The 21,688-nt window shown below is 36.6% G+C and overlaps 2 protein-coding genes across 2 annotated transcripts; both read right to left on the reverse strand.

Annotated features, from left to right (window-relative positions):
* Positions 1 to 185: 185 nt before the first annotated feature.
* Positions 186 to 10,658, reverse strand: RAD51 (RAS associated with diabetes protein 51). Its single transcript, XM_086458291.1, has 9 exons — positions 8,163 to 10,658; positions 2,941 to 3,085; positions 2,665 to 2,775; positions 2,463 to 2,554; positions 2,071 to 2,165; positions 1,888 to 2,001; positions 1,072 to 1,201; positions 711 to 832; positions 186 to 624 (listed from the first exon to the last, which is right to left on the reverse strand). Exons 1-9 carry the CDS (start codon positions 8,247 to 8,249, stop codon positions 501 to 503), a joined length of 1,020 nt encoding a protein of 339 aa, XP_086314417.1. The 5' UTR covers positions 8,250 to 10,658; the 3' UTR covers positions 186 to 500.
* LOC147412258 (alanine aminotransferase 2-like) lies at positions 10,056 to 17,666 on the reverse strand. The gene is made up of 15 exons (XM_086432652.1): positions 17,284 to 17,666; positions 16,659 to 16,709; positions 16,059 to 16,109; positions 15,421 to 15,486; positions 15,281 to 15,342; positions 13,825 to 13,903; positions 13,619 to 13,723; positions 13,401 to 13,511; positions 12,861 to 12,998; positions 12,593 to 12,667; positions 11,996 to 12,116; positions 11,753 to 11,907; positions 11,485 to 11,559; positions 10,663 to 10,794; positions 10,056 to 10,178 (listed from the first exon to the last, which is right to left on the reverse strand). The coding sequence occupies exons 1-15, from the start codon at positions 17,425 to 17,427 to the stop codon at positions 10,056 to 10,058; spliced, it is 1,488 nt and encodes a 495-aa protein (XP_086288778.1). The 5' UTR covers positions 17,428 to 17,666.
* Positions 17,667 to 21,688: the final 4,022 nt, after the last annotated feature.

The raw sequence follows: 21,688 nt of genomic DNA on the forward strand, positions 1-21,688 counted from the left end.
TCCAATCATGTCAATTTTGGTATGTCAGATACCTTAGGGAGCAACCACCAAATGATAGTTTCACCATTGCATGAGAGCCATGGCTGTTCCACCAAAAGAGGCCATCATAGATTTATGCTTTGGTTTATATAGAACATCAAAGAACTAGACCTAGTAACAGATGATTGTTGATTTTGTACTCAAGATTCAACAAAAGCTCAAGGAACATTCACTTAACTGATAAGAAGCAATCCAAGTAACAATATCCTTTACACTTCAAGCAAATGACACAAAACAAAAAAGTTGAATAGAGCAAGCCAAAAATATAGCACGGTAAAACTTTCACAGCTTCTACAATAACAGCTCTTATGAGGTAGATACATCTCTTTCGTATTCGTTCAAAATTTTCTTCCATGTCATGAAATCTGCATGCTCCTGGCCCCGGTAATAGATAGTAAGAGTATATGTTAAAGACCGTGTTGAGCAACAAAAGAGGAGAGAAGGCAAGGGATTCTCATGGATCAGTCCTTTACATCAGTAACACCTTCTGTAGAGATCTGAAATCGTGCTTCAGCTTCTGCCAAACACGGAGAGCTTATTACCTTACAGATGCGTTCCTCTCCCCTTCCCTTACGAAGAGCGAGCCTATCATTAAGATGGGACCAGTAAAGAAATATCAGTACAAGAGGAAAATTAAAAGAACACAAGTGCAGGAAATAGAATTATCAGACCTTGTAGTTGAAGCATGTGCCATGATGTTTCCACCAATAGGCTTGATTTGGGGACCAGCAAAGATGGCAGAACCATCCACTTGTGCAACAACTTGGTTGGTAATCACTACAGCCACACCAAACTACGATCCAACAGTAATATTAGAATATGGTATAAGTGCTAATGGCGACTGAAAAGCAAAAAAGGACATATTTGTATCCCAAGGGCATATGGGAGGGGGGAGATACAATGGAACCCAAATTGGACATTTATGCAAGAATATAACTCAATCAGATAATTTTGACCATCCAAACTTCTATTTGCTCATAACATAAACTTACTTTACCAGATTTTTCCCTTGATTGGAGATATAAAGCCTACCTCATCTGCCAACTTCTGAAGGCTCCTTAAGAACTTCGCCAGATGCATCTGCCTGGCAGACAGCTCTCCCCTTCCAGAAAAATCTGTTCTGTAAAGAGCTGTAGCACTGTCCACTATCATAAGAGCAAACCTGTCAAGCAAAACCCATTTGAACAATTAATCTGATCCACCATTTCAACTCGTTGAGGTGAGAGCCAAAGTCAAATCTTGGACTAGTCAACTACAATAATTTCATGAGACAATTTATGAAAGTATAATTTCAGGTTTATATAGTTAAGTACATTTTTATTTCTACAGTTTACCTTCAATAAATGACACAATACCCAAGTATAAGATTCCATAACATGTGAGAAGTTGTGTACAACATAGCACATTACAGTAAAACTACAGAAGCAAATAGATGTTCATTAATTAGGCACAAAAACACAGTTTGACCCAATTCCTACAGAGTTGCAAATTAAATTAAAATCTGAGGTGGGTAAACTCAATGAGTTCTGGTTCTGCTCAAAACTTGATCAAAAGTTGTCAGTTGGCCTTTCTTAGAGTCCAAGTTAACATTGGTCTCCATTCCAAGTAAATATCTAATCCTTTTGTTGACTAGACCACAATCCTATTGGTGTTGACACCACCTACGGAGTTGAGAACCAGGCCCCCTGCTTGGTGAAGTCAGTATGTCAACGAGTCGTGATAGAGTCTTGAGTCCTTCCAGATTTAAGAAAGCTCAACTGAGTGGGACAAAAAAGAATCCCCTTTTCTGATTGTAGGCTAATGCAAAAAGGTATTGAGCAAGAGACACAAATCCAACTAAAACAATACCTGGTCTCCACCATCATTGAAGCTGCTTCTAGTAAAAGCCTAGACTGATGATCGGTGTTATAGGCTCTAGCATAAGCCACGTTCTCCAAAACATCAGCACCATTCAGTCCAAACCTGCCAACATCAGCACCATTAAACACTAGTTTGTAAAGTTACGAATTCCCATTGGTAGCTTTATAACACCTGTCTGCAATTTGAAGGAGTCTTTGTGGCCTAAAAGTGCCCTCCGCATCAATGTACATTGCTTTTCCCTCACCACCACCTTGATCCAATGGAAGCTGAAATATCAACATGCATATAAATGTCATTCTGATGAGAATGATACCGCTGAAGCTGAGGTGACTTTTGAAAGGAAATTGGACATGTTTCTTAAGGCATTTTCTTCCATTATTTGGAAGTATTATACTTTACTCAGTAGGCTTAGCTGAGTACTTATTTGACTTGAGCAAATGGGCTCACAAAGGCAGTTGTTCAAGTTCTATATGTTTTTGAATATGGACCTCTGAGAAACAGAAATCCACAAAATCATCTAATTCAGATCACTTTATGGGAAATATATAGAGAGAAACTCTTACTTGACAAGTGACACACAGAGTGTGACACAACTGAGTCTTTCCAGAGCGGAATTCACCATATAATTCAGTTATAGATCCAGTCTCAATTCCCCCTGTTGAAAACTAAACGTGTAAGGTTAAACAATAAAGGAAAAAAATTTAATTTCACTATATTTTTCGTGACAGAAAAGAATCCCCTTGTCATCATCTATTCAAAAGTTACCCTCTAAGATCTTGTCAAGTTCTCTTGACCCTGATGTGATCTGAATGATTTCAAGCCTCTGTGCATGAAGTTGGCTTGCACTAGTAAAACCCAAAGGAACCAACTTTGATGCTGTCAACAAACAAGACAAACCAAGCATGATTATTTTACTTTTACCGATAATAATGAATACATGAATGAAATATGCAAATTAGCCAACCTAAAGGCAAACAGATGCATGCAAAATGGTGAATACCAAATGACAATTATTTTATTAAAAAAAAAGATATCACATGCCTGCTTCAATGATCTTGTCAACTTTAGCCTCACTAATCCCTTTAATATGCAGTAGATCTTTCCTTGGAGAGTATGCGACAGATTCTATTGTGCACAGGCCTGCATCTTTAAGCTTCTTTACGTCAATCGAAGCTATCCCAGATGCCTTGAGGATAAAGAAAAACAGAAAGCTTAGAAATCAATATTAGCTTCATACTAAAACCATAGTCACAAAGTCAGAGTACGGGTTTAAACGGCAAGGGAAAACTTCAGAAAAAATCGTAGAAAGCAGAAAAAAAATTGAGAAAGAAATGGGAAAAAAACGATGAAACGTAAAAGATAAAAAAAATATATATGAAAAATGTATATATCTAAAAATACATAAGACATTTATTTTAATTTATTCTATGTTTCTAATATAATATGTTCTCAAACATAATCATACATTTTATAATGCCAAAAAAATGTTTACTCATCAACAAATCTTTTGTTCAAAATAATATACTACTTAAAAAATGAAAAAACATTAACATCAAGATATTATCATCCCATATTTCTACATTTATGAATCATGAAATTCAATCATGCATCAAATCCCACATTAAAAAAAGAAAGTGTTTAGTTTAGTTTTTTGAAAGAAAAAAAAAACTTGTTTAAAACGTAAAAAACGCGTTTTAAATGTAAAAAACATGATTTTTTCAAAAAGTCGTGTTTTTTTTATCGTTTTAGTCGTCAGAGGTACAAGACGTGTTTTAAACACATTTTTTTTCTTCAAAAAACGTCGTTTTTTTGTTACCGACTAAAACAACAGTACCTTTTCTTTTCTTTTCTTTTCTTTTTTCTTCTTTTGATAAGTCTATAACAACAGTACTTTAAAAGAGGAAAATCTGAAAAACAAAAAATGCATCCATATACCAATCACATTTAATAGTGGTGTGACTGTGTAGTGTTTCCTTTACATTAAAGTGCCAGTCCCAAGCCCGGATAAAGGAAGAGCGTGGCATGAGGTTGGCAGCCAGTGTAAAAAATCCACCAGTGTCTTTCTTAGAGTACATGATGGGTAGGATGGGTTTCGGAGAGAGGTGGATCAGTTGGATAATGAAATGTGTCACAACAGTGTCTTTTTCGATTCTTGTCAATGGGAGTCCGGCAGGTTTTTTTAGGGGTTCAAGAGGATTGAGGCAAGGGGACCCTTTATCTCCGTTCTTGTTTCTCATTATAGCTGAAGCCTTGGGTAGACTTTTTACAAGAGCGGTTGATATAGGCAAGCTTTCGGGGTTCAGAGTGAAAGATGGTCCTTTGATTTCTCACCTTCAATTTGCGGACGACACACTAGTTTTTTTGGAGCACTCGAGGGATCAGGTGAGGGCGCTTCGTGTTTTACTGTGCTGCTTTGAGGCAATGTCAGGTTTACACATAAACCTGCACAAGAGTAAGCTCTACGGGGTAGGTGAGGAAACAGATGTTCACTTGTTGGCCACGATGTTGGGTTGTGGGTATGATACCTTGCCCACGACATATTTGGGATTACCTTTGGGAGCACCTTATAATAGTATCAAAATTTGGGATGGGGTGTTTGAGAGACTGGAGAAAAGGTTGAGCACTTGGAAGTCCAATTATTTGTCGAAAGGAGGGAAGGTTACTTTGATCAAAAGCACTTTAATGAGTATTCCAGTTTACTTCCTATCGCTTTTTACGCTCCCAAGATCCGTCGAAATTAGGATGGAAAGGCTCATGAGAAATTTCTTGTGGAACGACAAGAATGGCATGAGAAAGTATCATTTGGTCAAATGGAAAATTGTTTGCATGCCCAAAAAGAGCGGGGGGTTGGGAATTAGGGGCCTTAGATTAGCTAATAGAGCGCTGTTAGGAAAATGGCTTTGGAGATTCGGTGAGGAAAGGAGTAGTTTGTGGAGAAAGGTTATTAAGGCCAAGTATGGGGAGAAAATGTTAGGTTGGTATAGTGGTGTGTCTAAAGATTCATATGGGTGCAGTGTTTGGAAAGGGGTTCTTAAAGGGAGTGAAGATTTCGAAGGAGGGATTAGATTTAAAGCGGGTTCGGGAGATAGAATTAGATTTTGGGAGGATAGTTGGTGCGGTACATCGCCTCTGGCAACTCAATTTCCGTCTCTGTACACTTGTTCTATTAAGAAGAACCGCTCTATTCAGCAGTGTTTGGTTCGCAACGAGTCTGGCCCTACTTGGGACTTGGGATTCAGGAGAAACTTTAATGACTGGGAGTTAACTCAGGTGACATCTCTCCTTGATCTTCTACATATGTTTAACCTCAACGACAACAAACAGGATAAGTGGGAATGGACAAGGGCTAAGGATTTGAGATTTTCTGTCAGGTCTTTCTTTAAATGGCTTTCTTTCGAAGCTGAGTGACCCTTATTGGGCTCAATCACTTGGTCCAGGTTAGTTCCGTCTAAAATATCTTTTTTTGTTTGGTTGGCCGCCCTTGGTAAGATTCTTACGCTGGATAATTTGATTGTGCGGGGTTGGATCATTCCCAATGGCTGTCCATTATGCTTGAGTGATGGAGAATCTGTTGATCATACTTTAGTCCATTGTTCTTTTTCTTATAATATTTGGTCAATCTTCCTTGGTATGTTCGGTATGAACTGGGTCCTCCCTCGTAAGTTTTCTTCGGTGTTAGTTGAATGGACCAATAATGCTTTCCACATCAGAAAAAGGATCCTATGGGCTATGCTTCCCTCGGCTATTGCTTGGGGAGTCTGGAACGAGAGAAACAACAGAGTGTTCAACAACAAGAGCAGTACCACTCGTGCAAGATTCTTGGAAATTTTGGGTCTATTATACATTTGGTCGAAGCAGAATATAGAGTTCGCGGGGACTACCTTCGACGATTTTGTTTTTAGATGGGACTCTTTATGTAATCAGTGATGTTGTTTTTGTTTTTTGTTTTTTCTTTGATTTGCTGCTTTTTGCTTGTTGTTTGTTCTTGAGGCTCTCTCGGCCTCTCTCTTTGTAGTTCTCCTTCTTTTGCTCAATATATTATACTTTTCAAAAAAAAAAAAATCCACCACCTCCTAACACAAACCCTGATCACACATTTCATCCATGCTACAGCATTCCCCAAAAGTGATATGCTGAAATGTAACCTTATGGCCGTGGGAAGTAGGCAAGGGTTGGCTAGACCAAAAGAGCATGGATTGAGATAGTGAAAGCAGATATAAACATACTTTCAATATAGAAGACGTGGCCCTGGATATAATTTAATGGAGAAACAGGATTTGTTTAGCCGACCCCAAATATTTGAGACAAGGCTTCAATAATGAAGTTGAGACCAGCCAGGCAAACACCCCTTTGCAAATCTCGATAAAGAAAGGGGGACATGGAAATATGAAGAAAGCGTGAAGAGATAAGTCTATGCATTATAACAAAATACAGGAAGCAAACTCAACCTTGAGTATAAAAAATAATCAATTTTCTTATAAAAATGAAGATCAAGTGTGTTTATTCAGAAAATGGTTTGATTAGAAACATCATATATTTAGCAATGCGATCAGTGGTCACAAATGTGAAATAAAATCCATCTTAGGAAATGAAAACAAAGTGTCCATGGCTTCTCTAATATTGAGAGGAAGTAGGGGAAAGAAAAATTGCTACCTATTCTTTTACAAATGAACCAGTAAGCTAAAAAGTACATTAGGTAGTGCTAGGAGTAATAAATTATTAGTAGTAGGGTGTAATTTCATTTTAACTTAAACATATATATATGGGGCCACTGGCCAAGGTCGGAGACACTTCGACTCCTCCCACATTTTCTCCATTCTTTTCTTTTGTTCTCTCCTCAAACTCTTATTCTACATGGCTATTATTCCTAAGAGATAGCATGGTAGAATGCATAGTAAATATAACTTAATAGGATCACTAAGTTGTCTCCTAGAGTTATGATAGGACAAGAAGGATGGTAGCATAGTCTGATTAGTCTTCTATAAAAAGGGTTGTAAGTGGTCAATATACCACTGAAGAATTAAGACCAGCTGGATAAGAACCCAAAGGGAGGCTCGCTTTCCCTCAAAATGGGATCAAATGGAAGTGTGATATACCTTGAATCAGATTATCTCCTCATCACACTCATGTTTACATTCTATTTTCTTTATCAGGTGTGAAGTTACAAGCAAAATTCGTAACAAAACACTTTGTCCAAAATAGATAGAATGACCTAACTTTGCATAAATTAAAATAAATGTACTCCTTCGTATATATCCAGAAACGTTGACAAAAATGTTGAACTTGAGATCACGCACCCGCACCCACACACACACATACATACATACACACACAAGATGGAAACACATAGATAACATCAATGTACTTTTTTTTGGAATTGAGGTATCCAGGTCTCTTAGAGAACCCAACTAATCCTCGGGGCACATGCAGTCTCCTCCCCAACACAAACCAAATATTTTCTGGGATAAATTGCTGAGGGTGGCCCCTAGGGTGGGATTCGAACTCACGACCTCCGCTTCCTGAGGCGTGGTCTTGGCCATCTCACCAACCCTTAGGGTTAACATCTATATAATTTTTTCAGATGATTACAGGTAAATCCCATCTCCGATAATACTGAAATTAAGGTAAAGCAAAACCCTAAAAAGTCAGAAATCCCAAGTAGAGAAAAATGATAGCTCCCACTAGAATAAAACATCAGATGATCAAAATGGAGATGCAAAATTGCTTTGAGAAATTGGAAGCAGAGCTAAGCCATCTAAATTCCAGAAATTCAGCAATATATCGATAGTGTCTAAAAAAGCAGAACCCACTATTTTCATAGTCGAAAGAAAAAAACCTAATTTGAGCGTGAACCCACTCGACAAAGACATAAACATAGATGATACTAAAAGAAAAATGCAGAACCCATCACAAATATCCAAGTTCTGCATTAAAGATTTACGCAACAGTACAAGAGAACCATTATAATTGGAATGAAAAATAGGAAACTAAGAATAACCCGTTTTGGCGTACCAACAATCGAAAAAGAAAATCCAAGAAAGATTCGAAGTTATGAAAATCCAAGAAAGATGCGAATGCAAAACCCTCTTTTTGTTTTTGGTTTTTTTTAACATTTTTCAAGAAAAGGTCAACTGAAGCATGATATGGGTACAAATGATATTGAAGGAAGGATCTAAGTTGAACTGCAAATTGCATTAAAAAAAAAAGAAGCAAAGACGAAAACGAAATATAGGGTTGGATGGGGGAGGGATGAAAAGGAATACCTGAAGCTGTTCGACAGGGAAAGGGCCGTGCTGTATCTCTTCCGTTTCTTCCTGCTCTGCCATCTTTTGGTGTCTCTGCTGCTCCATTACTCACGGCTGCCTTCGATCGTTTGATCGAGAGAGAGAGGGCTTCCTTTTTAGCTTTTCAAACTTGTTCTCAAGGCGCCAAAAAAACTTGAAGAGGGAATTGGCGAATGAAGGCTTCTTTGGCAAGCTAAATCGTGGTTTTACAGAGTTGAGTCGTCCGAGTCATCTCGTCTCGCACGATATAAACAGTTTAACTCGATTTGCAATTATTTAGATTATTTAGAGAGCTGCCGTTGGCATCCCAACTTTTACTTATCACACACCAATTCTTATAATCAAGATAATTTCTGGTTGCTCAGTTTTTAAAATTACAAAAATATCATTTTTACTATGTAGTCTTCAAAACTTCTTTAATCAATATTTTAAATTATAAATAAATCTTTTTCATACATGTGCCGTTTGCACATGCCACCTTCTAGTTCTAGTATAAAATAATATGGATTATTAGTTTCGCAATTGATCTGATGGTTTCAAATCTCATTTTGACGTCTCGTCTTGTTCATGGGTGAGACCAAGTTGTCTTGGTCAAGTCAACACGTATCAGACAAGATAAACCATTTAACTCAATTTACAATTTTTGTTAAATATATATTCATATGAAAATAATTATAAAAATTTTAAAAAAATAAGATTGGTTATAAGATATTTAATCTGGAAATCATATTTTATTTAGATAATATTTATTAAATTGTACTATTTTTTAATAAATTATTTAACACGATTTACAATTATTTTAAAATATATATTCATATGAGGCTTACGTGAGTAATGTCAGTCTCAGACGAGATTTGAAACCATTTGTTATCCTAATTGAAAGATATGTTAGGGATTCAATACGGTATTTAACTTTCTCCATAACGATGGCGATTGAAAATCTGTTATCTTTCTTGAAATGTATAATTTGTTCTTTTGCTATAAAATAAAATTAAAAAACACAATTTTTTTTAACGTAATGGATGTCAACATGCAAATGAGATAGAATTAGAATGGTGGTCTTCCTGTTACAAAGGAGATTGATCCTTGATTGCAGGTGACTCCAATCCAAACAAGATATCATATAGAATTCCCTATATGCATTTCTCACCATCGACATGCTTTTTTCTTTTTTCTTTTTTTTTTTTCTTTTTTCTTTTTTCTTTTTTTGAAGGGGGTGGGGAGGAGAGATTTGAATGAAAGGATTTCATTCCAAGGCCTGTGGGATCACGTTAGGGTAGTGTTATAGGCCTGTTTGGTGATCAGGTTAGGTCAGGTCTCATTTATGTTTTTGGCTAGGATCGGAACAAGTACCATTAATAAGCCCAAATACTTGTGGGCCGGACCAGGTTTGGACAAAGGTATTCTCATCAGACCTACCAGGCCATTAGATGGGTTGAGCTTGAGCCAGGATTTTGAAACAAAATCGGACTGGACCTGCCCATTGATGAACCTAACTTCCAAATACCTTACCAACTAAGCTACTTTTCACGACTCAACGGATCCCAATTGACTAAATAATTGATAACCTTCTTCCCAAGACATTCCCCATGAGAGACAGAGAGAGAGGGTTAAGTTTTGATCTAGTTGCTAGCATCCTTATTCAATCATATTGACTCAAGTCTCCTTCACCACATGAAACCCATCTCAAAGGCATAATATTCTTGAGTCGTGCTGGAGTAACACTAAAATTGACATCGATTCTCACATTACTGATGTGGAGGTGCACACATAGCCATAGATGCTTTTTCATAATACCAAGTGTTTTTAACCCACAGGCTAGACTTAAGACTTCATTACACTTTACCAACGGTTGTAGCCAATTCTTTCCTGTTAGACGGGTGCATCATAGTGCCAAGGAGCATGGGTGGGACAGTGAGGTGGTAGGTGGTCCAACAGTACAGTCACATGGTCCTGCTGCCATAAGCTCGTCTCACGGACTAAAGCCTGTTGTGGCTGCCCAGAGTGGTATTATGCCCCTAAGGACTAAGAAAAAGAGTCTTCCCCCACCAAAGCTACTATTAAGCCCTCCTCTACTTTTAAAAGTCCCTGCAGATCAACCACCTCAAAAGCTTACTCTTACTGGCACACACCAACACAATTCAGTCCAAGCAACAAGTGCAGTGGAGATGCAAACAAGTTCACTTGAGTGTGACCCCTGCCTTAATTCCAATACTCTGTTGTTCCCCATCATCAATAGGCACGGAGTAAGATAAACAAGTTGTCCCAAAGAACCCAATAACCGGGATGGTCTATGGAAAATCACTCAAGCAAAAATTGTTCCTTACTGACAAGGCAAAAAAACTAAGAGACGCAATGAGAAATGTACCGCATGAAACTTTTTTTTTTTATTATTCTAGTTGCACAAAACACCGTTAGTTTTATTGGGATTCTGAAGGCTGAGATAAGCTAACATGCGCTTGGATGATAATTCACTCACTGGGGCCGTTTTTGTGGCTTCTGCAGCTTCAATTGCTTTCTGAGGCAGGTGGAGTCGGGGAAACAGATACATGGCCCCTTCTGCTTTGTTGCATGTGACACCTTCTAAGCTGTTGAAGGCATCTTCTAGTGTCTGTGTTTAAGAAGAATATTTTAAAGGAAAAAGGAGAGGAAGAAGAAGAAACAAACATTTTAAAGAATAATACATCAAAGTTCCTAGCTATAACCATCAGAGAAACATTTGTTTCTCAAGAAGTGATGATACCGCATGATGATCAGAAGCTTGAAATCATTTTATTTTTTTGGCACCAGTAGAAACTTGAAATCAGTGATTATAGCTTCTAGTGGAAAAATAATGTAACAAATCCTAAAAGAGCAATGCTCAAAATTGATGACTTGAAACTTGACTGAGTCAATCCCACTATCTCTCTAAACTAGTCATGGATTTCAAATAAACTTGGCAAAGCTTCTAAACAATCGGGTTAGTTTGCAACTGTTAGCAATTCATCAGAGCAATTCCATTGATTAGGGTAGACAATGATGCTCTTTGTCCTCATCCTCTAAGCCTTACTGGGAAGATTTGGGGTCAGCTAAACCAAGTGTCAGAAGCGATGATGATGATGATGAATTCTGATTTACTTCACTAAGTTGATTAGATGTTACACCTAGCTGATTTATCTTGGACTAAAACTTCAGGAAAATTACCACTCAAATCCAATTTTTATAACATCAGAGTAAATTATTAGCAGGCTGGATAATCCCTTTAATTCCCAGTCCTTATACTTTACCCTTTATCCCATCAATTACAATTTATTTAACTAACCTTTGCACGCCTTGCTAGTGACGAGAGAATTCCATTTTTCTCGGCTGAAAATGATTCATAGGATTCATCTCCAACCTGCAGATATTTGTTTCAGTTAATTTGTTGTAATCAAACATTTAAGTGGAAATTCCAAGCATCTGCTTCTCTCTTCAAACCTCCAATAGGGTATCCATCAAGTTTGAAATATCACTAACTTGGATAATGGAGCCCCAATCAAGTTTTGAACTTCAACATGAGATTTGGAAAATAAATGTAACAACTCTAATACCTTAGGTGGGTTCGTGACGAGGCTTGCAAGGATCTGACCGGAGATGTTTGAGCAAAGATTTACTGATGCCACCTTGTAAACATGTTCCCTCACATCAGAACTGAAACCTGTAACCTCCATAAAACCTCCTCTTTTTCCACACTCCCCATAATACCCTTGCAGTCGGAAAAGATAGCATTTCTTCAGTTAAAAAGTCAAAGGTTTCTGTTCCATTTGTGATCAGTAACAATGGGACCAACATACCTTTAGAGACTGAATGAAAAGATACCAAAGATATATCCTCCTCTCCGTACCCCATTGACCTGGAAATCTTCTTGAATGAGTGAAACTTCTTGTCGTCAACATAAACATTTTCTTGGTATACCTGTAAAAGTTCAAGTAGCAGACATGCATTAGTTACAATTAATAATAAAAAAACATTTTGCTCAATTTCGAACTCAACATAGTCAACTTGATCTGACTAGGGCTCCAATGGCCATTTCAACTCCCACACACTCTAAAGAAATGGGCTAAGTCAATAATTAACTAAGAACTTATCACAGTCTAAACATTATCCCAATTACTAGGCTGACAACATGATTCCTATACACCAATTAACTCTATTATGAACCATATCTTCAATCAATGCATGTTCCTCCAAATATATCCTTACTTCATCCTTATCAATCTCAGTCTTCTTCTTGCCATTTCAAAACCCTTGACTTGCATCAAAGAGCTTCTCGCTAGTGCTGTCATTGGTCTTCTACGCACAGGCAAAAGACTTGAGGCACACTCAAATCTTCAAATAATACTAGAAAGAGTAACCATGTGATCTGAAGTTATTAACAAGCAATTACTCACCTCATCTGCAAGAAGAACCAGTCTTTCTTTCTTGCAAAATTCGACAATTGCCTGCTGGTTGACCTCAGCAAGAAGCTGCAGGCATCAAATACCAAGAAAATGAACAGAAAGAAAATCATCCTACAATCTGTACTCAAACCTTAAAACTAAACAAGCAGGCACTCATCAAAGCAACCTGCTTTAAGGGGGGAAAGGAAACAGATTCAGACTTCTTTGTCCTTGGATAACCTCAAAAAGCTTGTGCAATGAAGAATTGCTTATTCCTCACCTGCCCAGTTGGGTTGCCTGGATTTATTACTACCAGGGCCCTAACAGTGATGCCCTTGGACTGGGCAGCTTCTAACTGTTTCTTAAGCTCGGACACCTCCAATCCCCACCCTGTTGCTTCATCAAGATAGTAAGGCACCTGTATAAACCATATCAAGGGTACTCTTTTATTGTTCTTATCCATACGAAAAAAAAAAATTGGATTCAACTAAAAATCAAAATCTGATTTTTGAGTTTAGCTCAGTGCCTGGTCAAAGAAATCTTTTGCTTTGTCCCTAAAAGAAAATTATATTAACAGCATAGGAAAGAGTAAGAAGCCCTATACACAAGTTTTCAAGTATGTCAAAAGATATAGTGTCTCCCTAGAAATACAACCTATAATGAGTCAACCAAATTATAAAATTTGGCGAAGTCGATCACTAGCTCACAGTCTGTGCTTGGTAATCAGTGTACCAACAAAGCTGAGTTAACTTGGCCAACTGGGATGACAAAATCATTCTTTTAAATAATGCACTTGTATATTAGAAATTCATGAACATACAAGAGTGCCACCATGGAGGGCAATCGAGGCTGAGTACAAAGGGTACTGAGGAATGGGGCAAAGAATGCCATCTCCCTCAGATCTTATTAATAACTGCATCATCATATGGACCTGAGAAGTGAGACGAGCATAAAAGAACATAAGTGGATAATTTTTTTTCTTCATTTTTATAATCTGAAAACTACCAAGATAGAAAAGCTGTAAGATCAAAAAGATACCGCAGGGCTTGCACCATCTGTTAAGAAAATGTCATTTGGATCAGCTGGAAAACCATCACGAGCCGCAATTCCAGCTGCAATTGAATCACGTAAGCCCTTGACACCCTGGTATGGAAGGAACAGGAAACAAGTTCCACACCAATATGAGGAAAGAGTTACCAGAAATATACATGGTTGCACAAGGGAGTGAACACCGTTACCATTACCTGACTGTGACTATATGCACCAGTTGCTGCTCCTGGAATCTGATCTAGAATCTGCCAAGCTCGCTCTATGGCATCTGAACTGCAACAAATCATGGAATAAATTAGGGAAGCTAGAGATTATAAAGTAATTACTACAAAGTACCTTCAGAAAAAATCCAGATTGCCAGTACTTAAGGATTCCAATGAGGCAAAAGATATATTAGAGATTGGGAACTTTTATTAGCTTTTAAATGGTTCATTGATGGTAAAAGGTGACATGTGGAAATATGAGACGATTGGTAACAAGAAAGATAATTTAACCTTCAAGTTTGATAGATATGACCATAATGGGATCATATGAGATACTCCCAACAAATAATTGAAGATCAAATGCCTTAATAAAGGCTGCCTTGATAAAGCAGACAACTTGATGAGGATTGGGTTTTACTTAACTCTATAGTAAAATCTCAAAGCATTTGAGATTAAATAGTTTATGCTATCTCCCCAAGTTTCAAGTTGTTTGAGTGCTGAGACGTTATCTGAAAAGAACCAAGGCTTCAAACTCAGACGATACAAAATAAAGGCTTGGCAAGGGCACTTTTCACTGTAGAACATATTGGGCGTAGGAAAGGTTCTTAAGGGGTGGGTCTCATTGAAGGTCCCACCTCGTCAAGGTGGCAAAGTCTGTGTGGTCATACCACAGACCTGTGGTCAAAAGCTGCTCTCACACTTAAACCTGGTAAAAAAGGGGTGGTAATTACTACAAAGTACCTTCAGAACAAAATCCAGATTGCCTAGTACTTAAGGATTCCAATGAGGCAAAAGATATATTAGAGATTGGGAACTTTTATTAGCTTTTAAATGGTTCATTGATGGTAAAAGGTGACATGTGGAAATATGAGACGATTGGTAACAAGAAAGATAATTTAACCTTCAAGTTTGATAGATATGACCATAATGGGATCATATGAGATACTCCCAACAAATAATTGAAGATCAAATGCCTTAATAAAGGCTGCCTTGATAAAAGCAGACAACTTGATGAGGATTGGGTTTTACATAACTCTATAGTAAAATCTCAATAAGCATTTGAGATTAAATAGTTTATGCTATCTCCCCAAGTTTCAAGTTGTTTGAGTGCTTGAGAAAGTTATCTGAAAAGAACCAAGGCTTCAAACTCAGACGATACAAATAAAAGGCTTGGCAAGGGCACTTTTCACTGTAGAACATATTGGGCGTAGGAAAGGTTCTTAAGGGGTGGGTCTCATTGAAGGTCCCACCTCGTCAAGGTGGCGAAAGTCTGTGTGGTCATACCACAGACCTGTGGTCAAAACTCTGCTCTCACACTTAAACCTGTAAAAAAGGGGTGGATCTCAACTAAATACCCACTAGAAAATTTTGAAATATTATAAAGTACTTAGGATTTTACAAATGGGCAAGTTTGTAAACAAATTTCTTGTAGAAATTTCCAGTATACCTGAACAAGCCTTGTGTCTCAGTTATGTCCAAAATGGCTGGATGGTCACATAATGCCAGAACCTGAATAACAAAGTCTGATTATTATTCACAGTTGCTGAAGCTGGCCCTACATGATAATACTTTCTGCAGTTAACCAACCTCTCGGAAAAACGTAATTGGCTGCTGACCAAGAGATTGAGGATTTCCAATATTACAGTAAAGTATCTGTACAGAAAAAGAAGAATTCAGTATAAAAATGGAATACCTTGGCATCTTACATAAATATATAATTCCTAATCTAACAGGTCTAGGATTTTGGATAGGTCGAGTGTAAGCAAAAGTTGCTGCATATAGCAGACTAGCTGGGAAGGTGGCAAGAATTTTCCATGCATTTGGGCTATTAACTCTCCTTTAATTTGTTCTTCTTTGTTTCTTCAATAAAAGAAGTTGCACATGCTATGGTAATAAATAAATAAAGTGTGAAAATTCACCAGGGACTAACTCGGCTTGGCAGAATCTACTTGTAAAACCTCTGAGAAAGTTCCGAGTTAAAGAAGTGTTTTCCACATAGTGGCATTTGGGGAGGAAATATTATAAATAAATAAAAAATTAACCATATAGAAAGAAAAAAAATCATTACATATATTTGGTTTAGACAATTATGCAAGACAAGAAATCTAGTCTATAAAATAAATTGTTTTCGGACCACTACTAAAGTAATCATATGCCTAGATAAAACAACTAACTCCAAACCTCCATTTCAATATAATATAAAAAAGAAAACGAAAGAAACCCACCTCATCAAAGGGATGAGAACCTGGCTTTGCTTGCAATTCTTGTTGCAAATGCTGCAAAAGAAAGAAATTAGAAAAAATATCTTTGTGAGATGAACTTGATTCTAGGAAGGACATGATTTCTATGAGAATATCACATTCAATACAAAACAAATCCTTAATCCAACTCGCACTCTAAAGTAATTGATAGAAACTGCATTTATGTCCCTTGGTAAGAAAACTTAGAAAGTAAAGAGGGAAAAAAAACTCTAATGTACAAAGAAAATATCACCAAGCTTACACATGCGTTAGACAAAAATAACTTGAATTCGTCCTGAGACAAAATTCCAACTACGCAAATTGCCATTGAATCATACATGATCTTGTTTACAGGATCAAGAATTCAATTCAACAAGTATATTTGTGTACAATTTTGCAAAACATTCTCTAAGTTTCAAACCTTGGACTATATAAATCATTCTTAGTTTTATTTTCAAAATATATTGTATGAGGGAAGTGAATCAACCACATCAACATTTTCAGGACTACGCCCAAGAGATGTTATTGATGGAATGGCTGCGATCATCACCTACTGGAGTGGAATGGTGGCATTTGGGATAGTACCTGAGCTTGAGTAACTATCTCTCCACGGACAGCATACTCGCATTTTAGAACCTGGAAAAGAGGGGGAAAACAACATTTATGATATTAGCATAACAGAATCTGAACCAGGATCCAAGTTCAAGAATTAGTTCCAAGAAAGAAAAGAAAAATACAACCACACATGAAATATTTTGTTGATAAATGGCTCCACAAGAAGTAGAAAAGTGCATAAGCTAATGATACTGAATCAAGAACATTTTTAAATAACTTGGAATAATAAGAAAATAAAAATAAAAAAAGTGGGGAGGGGGCAGAGGTTTTTATGCTTGAAATCTCAAGCTCAATGAGAACAACTTGGGGGAAAACCTAATAGTTTGAATCTCAATTTAGTATATAAAAATAAAAATCCACGTCAACTAGAAGAAAGAATCATAGCTGAAAGAATTGTTTAAAAGGCAGCATCAATCAATCAAATGGATAAATCTTGAATCTAAATTAATTAAAAAATAACAATAATCCTAAAGGAAGGAAAAATTCAGATTCAGATAAATAAAACAAATAAAAACATCACAGCAATTATCAGAATAAAAGCAAACCCAGATGCCGAAGGCCATCTACTGAGAAGAAAGAGAGAGAGAGAGATCACCTTGGGATTAATGGTTTCAAGAGTAACAGGAGGAGGAGGAGATGACATGGTAGAATAGGAAGGAAAACGAGACGGAGATGCAGATAGTGATCTTTGAAAGGAACCTATCAGATTTTTGGCTCTGTCTGCTACGAATTTCCGCATCGTACTACGTAGCGGCGAAATCAAAACGAAAACAGGAATACCAGTTTGTATTTAATTTTCGAAACCACCGCCCACAGTAAATTAATATTTTGCTTCGCCAACCAAACCCACCCCCTTTAAATAATTTCCTCGATTGTTTTTCCTCTCAAAGTCTTAAGTCTCAAGTCTCAGTCCAAAAATACTCACTTCATCAATAAACGCCATCGCAGTTCGCAGATCCAAACGGATACCCCTCCGTGTTTCCTTGAATATGTCTGAAATCCGTGTTTTTAAATTGGTGACACGACCCCTTGACCAGGGTCTTCTTTGTGAAACTAACAAAAGAAAATGACAGAAATCCTATGGTCTTCTTAGGTCTTCGACCAAAGTTGTTTTTTCAAAATTATTATTATTTAAAAATAAAATAAAAAAACCTAAACTAAACTAAGCTATCTTCGAATTCTTTGGCCTTTTGAAGATTTTTTTTTAATCTTTCACCGTGACTTTTGACCAATTATAAACTAACTCGTTAAACTTGTCGTGATGACTTTGTTGACATGGCATGTGCACAAAATCATAAATCTTTTTCTTTGTGTATCTCAAAGAAAAAAAAACAACTAATGATTTTGGAACTCAACCTGATCATCGATGCGTCGTGCGCAAAGAAAACATAAATTTTTTTTGCTTGGGATACATAATTGTACCTTCATGGTACACAACTACATATGATAGGTCGGTTGTGTATCCCAAGAGATAAAATCTACAGTTTTTTGCTCATGCCACGTCTGTGAGTTTTTTAGTCACCTTGTTAAGTTGAGTTCCAAAATCAGCACTCAAAAAAATATACGATTTTGTGCAATGCAATGTCATCAGCGTTAGTCACTTTTTGAGAAGAAAAAAAAAAACAATTGGCAGGAATTTCTTTTTAAATCCTTATTTAATTTTGGACAATAAATAATAATTGAGCAAGTATACTTTCTTATTCAAAAAAAAAATACATAAACCTATTAAAATATCAAAATTGTTATTTTCTCATCTCTTTAAATTTATTTAAAAAATTTCAACGATGATTGTAATCATTTTCAATGATTTGTGACGATGAATATGGAGAATGATACTTTCAAATATTTTAGATGTAACTTTTAACTGATTATTGGAGTTTGCTGATGGCCATACCTAGGGTATGGACATCCTTTTTAGGAGCTAAAGACTAAAAGAGAAAAAAAGTAAAGATAGAGAGATATTATTGAAAATGGAAGAGGGAGGAAAGTAAAGACACTAAAAGTGAAAGGGATTGAAAAGAAAAGTCAATAATATGAGATAATGGTGGGGCCAAAAAAAAAATGGTGAAAATTTATCTTCTGCAAAACACATATATGCAGCAATGATGGGACGTTTATCCCCATCACAATGTTATATCGAAGTGGGTTCTACAGTTGTGTTTTATAACATATTTGGTGGATGATTCTTTTGGCCTCAACCCTCAACATAATTGTTAGGATTTGAAAAGGGGGGGGAGGATCTTAGGAAATCAATTTCAATATTTTATCAGAATACACTTTTCTTGGGAATCCTTGACGTCCCAATGGTTGTGTTGAGTAGGGGTGCAACTTGGTTCAGTTTGAGGTCAAATTTGAACTGAACCGACATATGTTAGTTCCACTAAATAAGAACCAGAATCAAACCAAGTTCCATTAGAACCAAACCAACCCAAACCGAACTAAAGTCGGTTTGGTTCGGTTCGATTCTATGGGTTGCTAATAATCTATAAATTGTAAATAATATTTTTTTAATGAAATCAATTTCGATATTTTATGAGAATACACTTTTCTTGGGAATCCTTGACGTCCCAATGGTTGTGTTGAGTAGGGGTGCAACTTGGTTCGGTTTGAGGTCAAATTTGAACCGAACCGACATACATTGGTTCCACTAAATAAGAACCAAAATCAAACCAAATTCCATTGGAACCAAACCAACCCAAACCGAACTAAAGTCGGTTTGGTTCGGTTCGGTTCGATTCTATGGGTTGCTAATAGTCTATAAATTATAAATAATATTTTTTAATGAAAAAATAAATATAGAATAAACATAATTTTTCATACAATAAATCACTAATCTATTCATAAAAATTAATTAGTTTAACCATAAAAATCATTAATCTATGTCTTAACTCCTAAAATAATTATATATATATATGGGAGCGGTTCGGCGGCCCTAACATCTACCCAGTTCCTTACCAAGTTTTTATGGCCGTGAGATCTCAGCGCATCCAACGGTTAACAAAGTCTTACGGTTTTAAGTTAAAACATTATGTTTTTACAAAAAGCCCCCTAATCAATATTATTATTCTTTAATAAATCCCTCGCAACACAAAAATCTCCTATTCTTCGAATGTCTCTCTCTCTCACAACACAGAACTGAAACTCTCTCTCTCTCTCTCAAGTTTCACTTCAAATGACCCGAGTTCGAACTCTCACGTTTCGGATCGAAACCCCCTTGGAACGAAACCCTCTCCCTCCCTGTATCTATCTCTCTCTCAAGTTTCAGATCGAACCCCGTTGGAACGAAACTCTCTCCCTCCCTTTCAATTATATGGAGAGTTCAAATAAAAAAGAAGAAGAAATTATTACCCATGAAAGATTGGAGTCAATACAGTATTCAAATCCTTCGAGTTGATCCATTGGCAGGTGAGTTATTTCTTCTGGTTTTGGAGGCTCCAGGGATGATACCCAATTGATTGAACCTTTAAATTCTTCTTCTCCTTCAAATGGGTGTCTCTCAAAATAAACCCAGAGAGAAGGACTGAGAGAGAGATCTTGTTTGGGATCTTATTAGAAGGATATCTAGAGATCAAGAATCAGAGAGAGAGAAATAAAAGGTGAAAAATTATTAAAAGTTGAAAAGATGCAAAAAGAAAGGTAAGGATGAGGGAAGTAAAATAGAGACGGTGAGATAGAAAGCTAAGGGAGAGAGAGAGGCACAGTTGGTGTCCACTCGTCTCTTCATTTTTATATTTTTCTTCTGTTATTGAGTTTTGATTACAAATCTTCCGTTAAGTTTTTTTTTTCCCAACTTGCCTATAAGAGAGATGGGTTTTCGTTACAGAGAGTTCAATGGATAGAGTAGTGGGTTTTCGTTACAGAGAGTTCGAAGAAGAAAAGGAGAGAAGGCTGTGAGGGATTTAAAACATAATAAAAAGATGTTACAGGGGGCGTTAGTTAACTAGAGAAGTTTTTAACTTTAAAACCGGTTAGGGTTACAAACCGTCGGATGCATTGAGATCTGACGGCCATAAAAACTTGGCAAGGAACTGGGTAGATGTTAGGGCCGCCGAACCGCTCCCTATATATATATATATATATATATGGGAGCGGTTCAGCAGTCCTAAAGTTTGCCAAACATTTTTCAAAACATGGGTTAGAAGTTTTGGAATCGGCTGATTTTTTGTGAGGATGATCTCTACAGTGAAGAGATCATCCTCACCAAAAATCAACATATTCCAAAACTTCTAACCCCATCAAAAGTGATTTACAAAAATTGTACGATCCACGATTCTTTAATTTGTAAACTAGGATTAGAAATTTCAAAATGAGCTGATTTTTTAAGAGGATGATCTCTTCACCATAGAGATCATCCTTACAAAAAATCAGCTCATTCAAAAGCTTCTAACCCATGTTTTGAAAAATGTTTGGCACAATGTTTGACAAACTTTAGGGTTGCTGAACCACTCCCTATATATATATAATTATTATATAAGGGTTTGGTTATCGATTTGGTTCAATTCTATACAAGCTTAATCTGAAAATCAAATCAAATTGATCGGTTCTCTATTTTTGTAACCTATAACCTAACCGTAATTTGTTCCAAACCAAACCGAACCAAACCACTCCAAAGCTATTGGTTTGAACTGAACCAAGTTGCACCCCTAGTGTTGGGGACAGTCTCAACCTAGAAGTTGAAGCTAACATTTTTCTTTAGTGAATATAAATGGTGAGCTTCACTCATGGACAAAGAAAAAGTGCTAACCTCAATCTTAAAAAATAGCAAACATTGAATTCAAATCTTGATATTCACGAAATATTTGAAATGTACATAATACCAGTGAAATTGACACTGATATTATGTGCATTTGAACATAACCATAGATCTTGTTCCTTGCATATCCCGAAGGAAAAGGTCTATGGGTATATGTATTGCCATGTTAGAGAGCATAAAAAGAACGTTAATTTATCACGACTATTTTATTTATTTATTATTATTATTATTATTATTATATGTATGG

The sequence above is a fragment of the Akebia trifoliata genome, chromosome 1 (genome assembly GCF_017979445.1).
Source record: "Akebia trifoliata isolate Shusen 1 chromosome 1, ASM1797944v1, whole genome shotgun sequence".
Lineage (NCBI taxonomy): Eukaryota > Viridiplantae > Streptophyta > Magnoliopsida > Ranunculales > Lardizabalaceae > Akebia > Akebia trifoliata.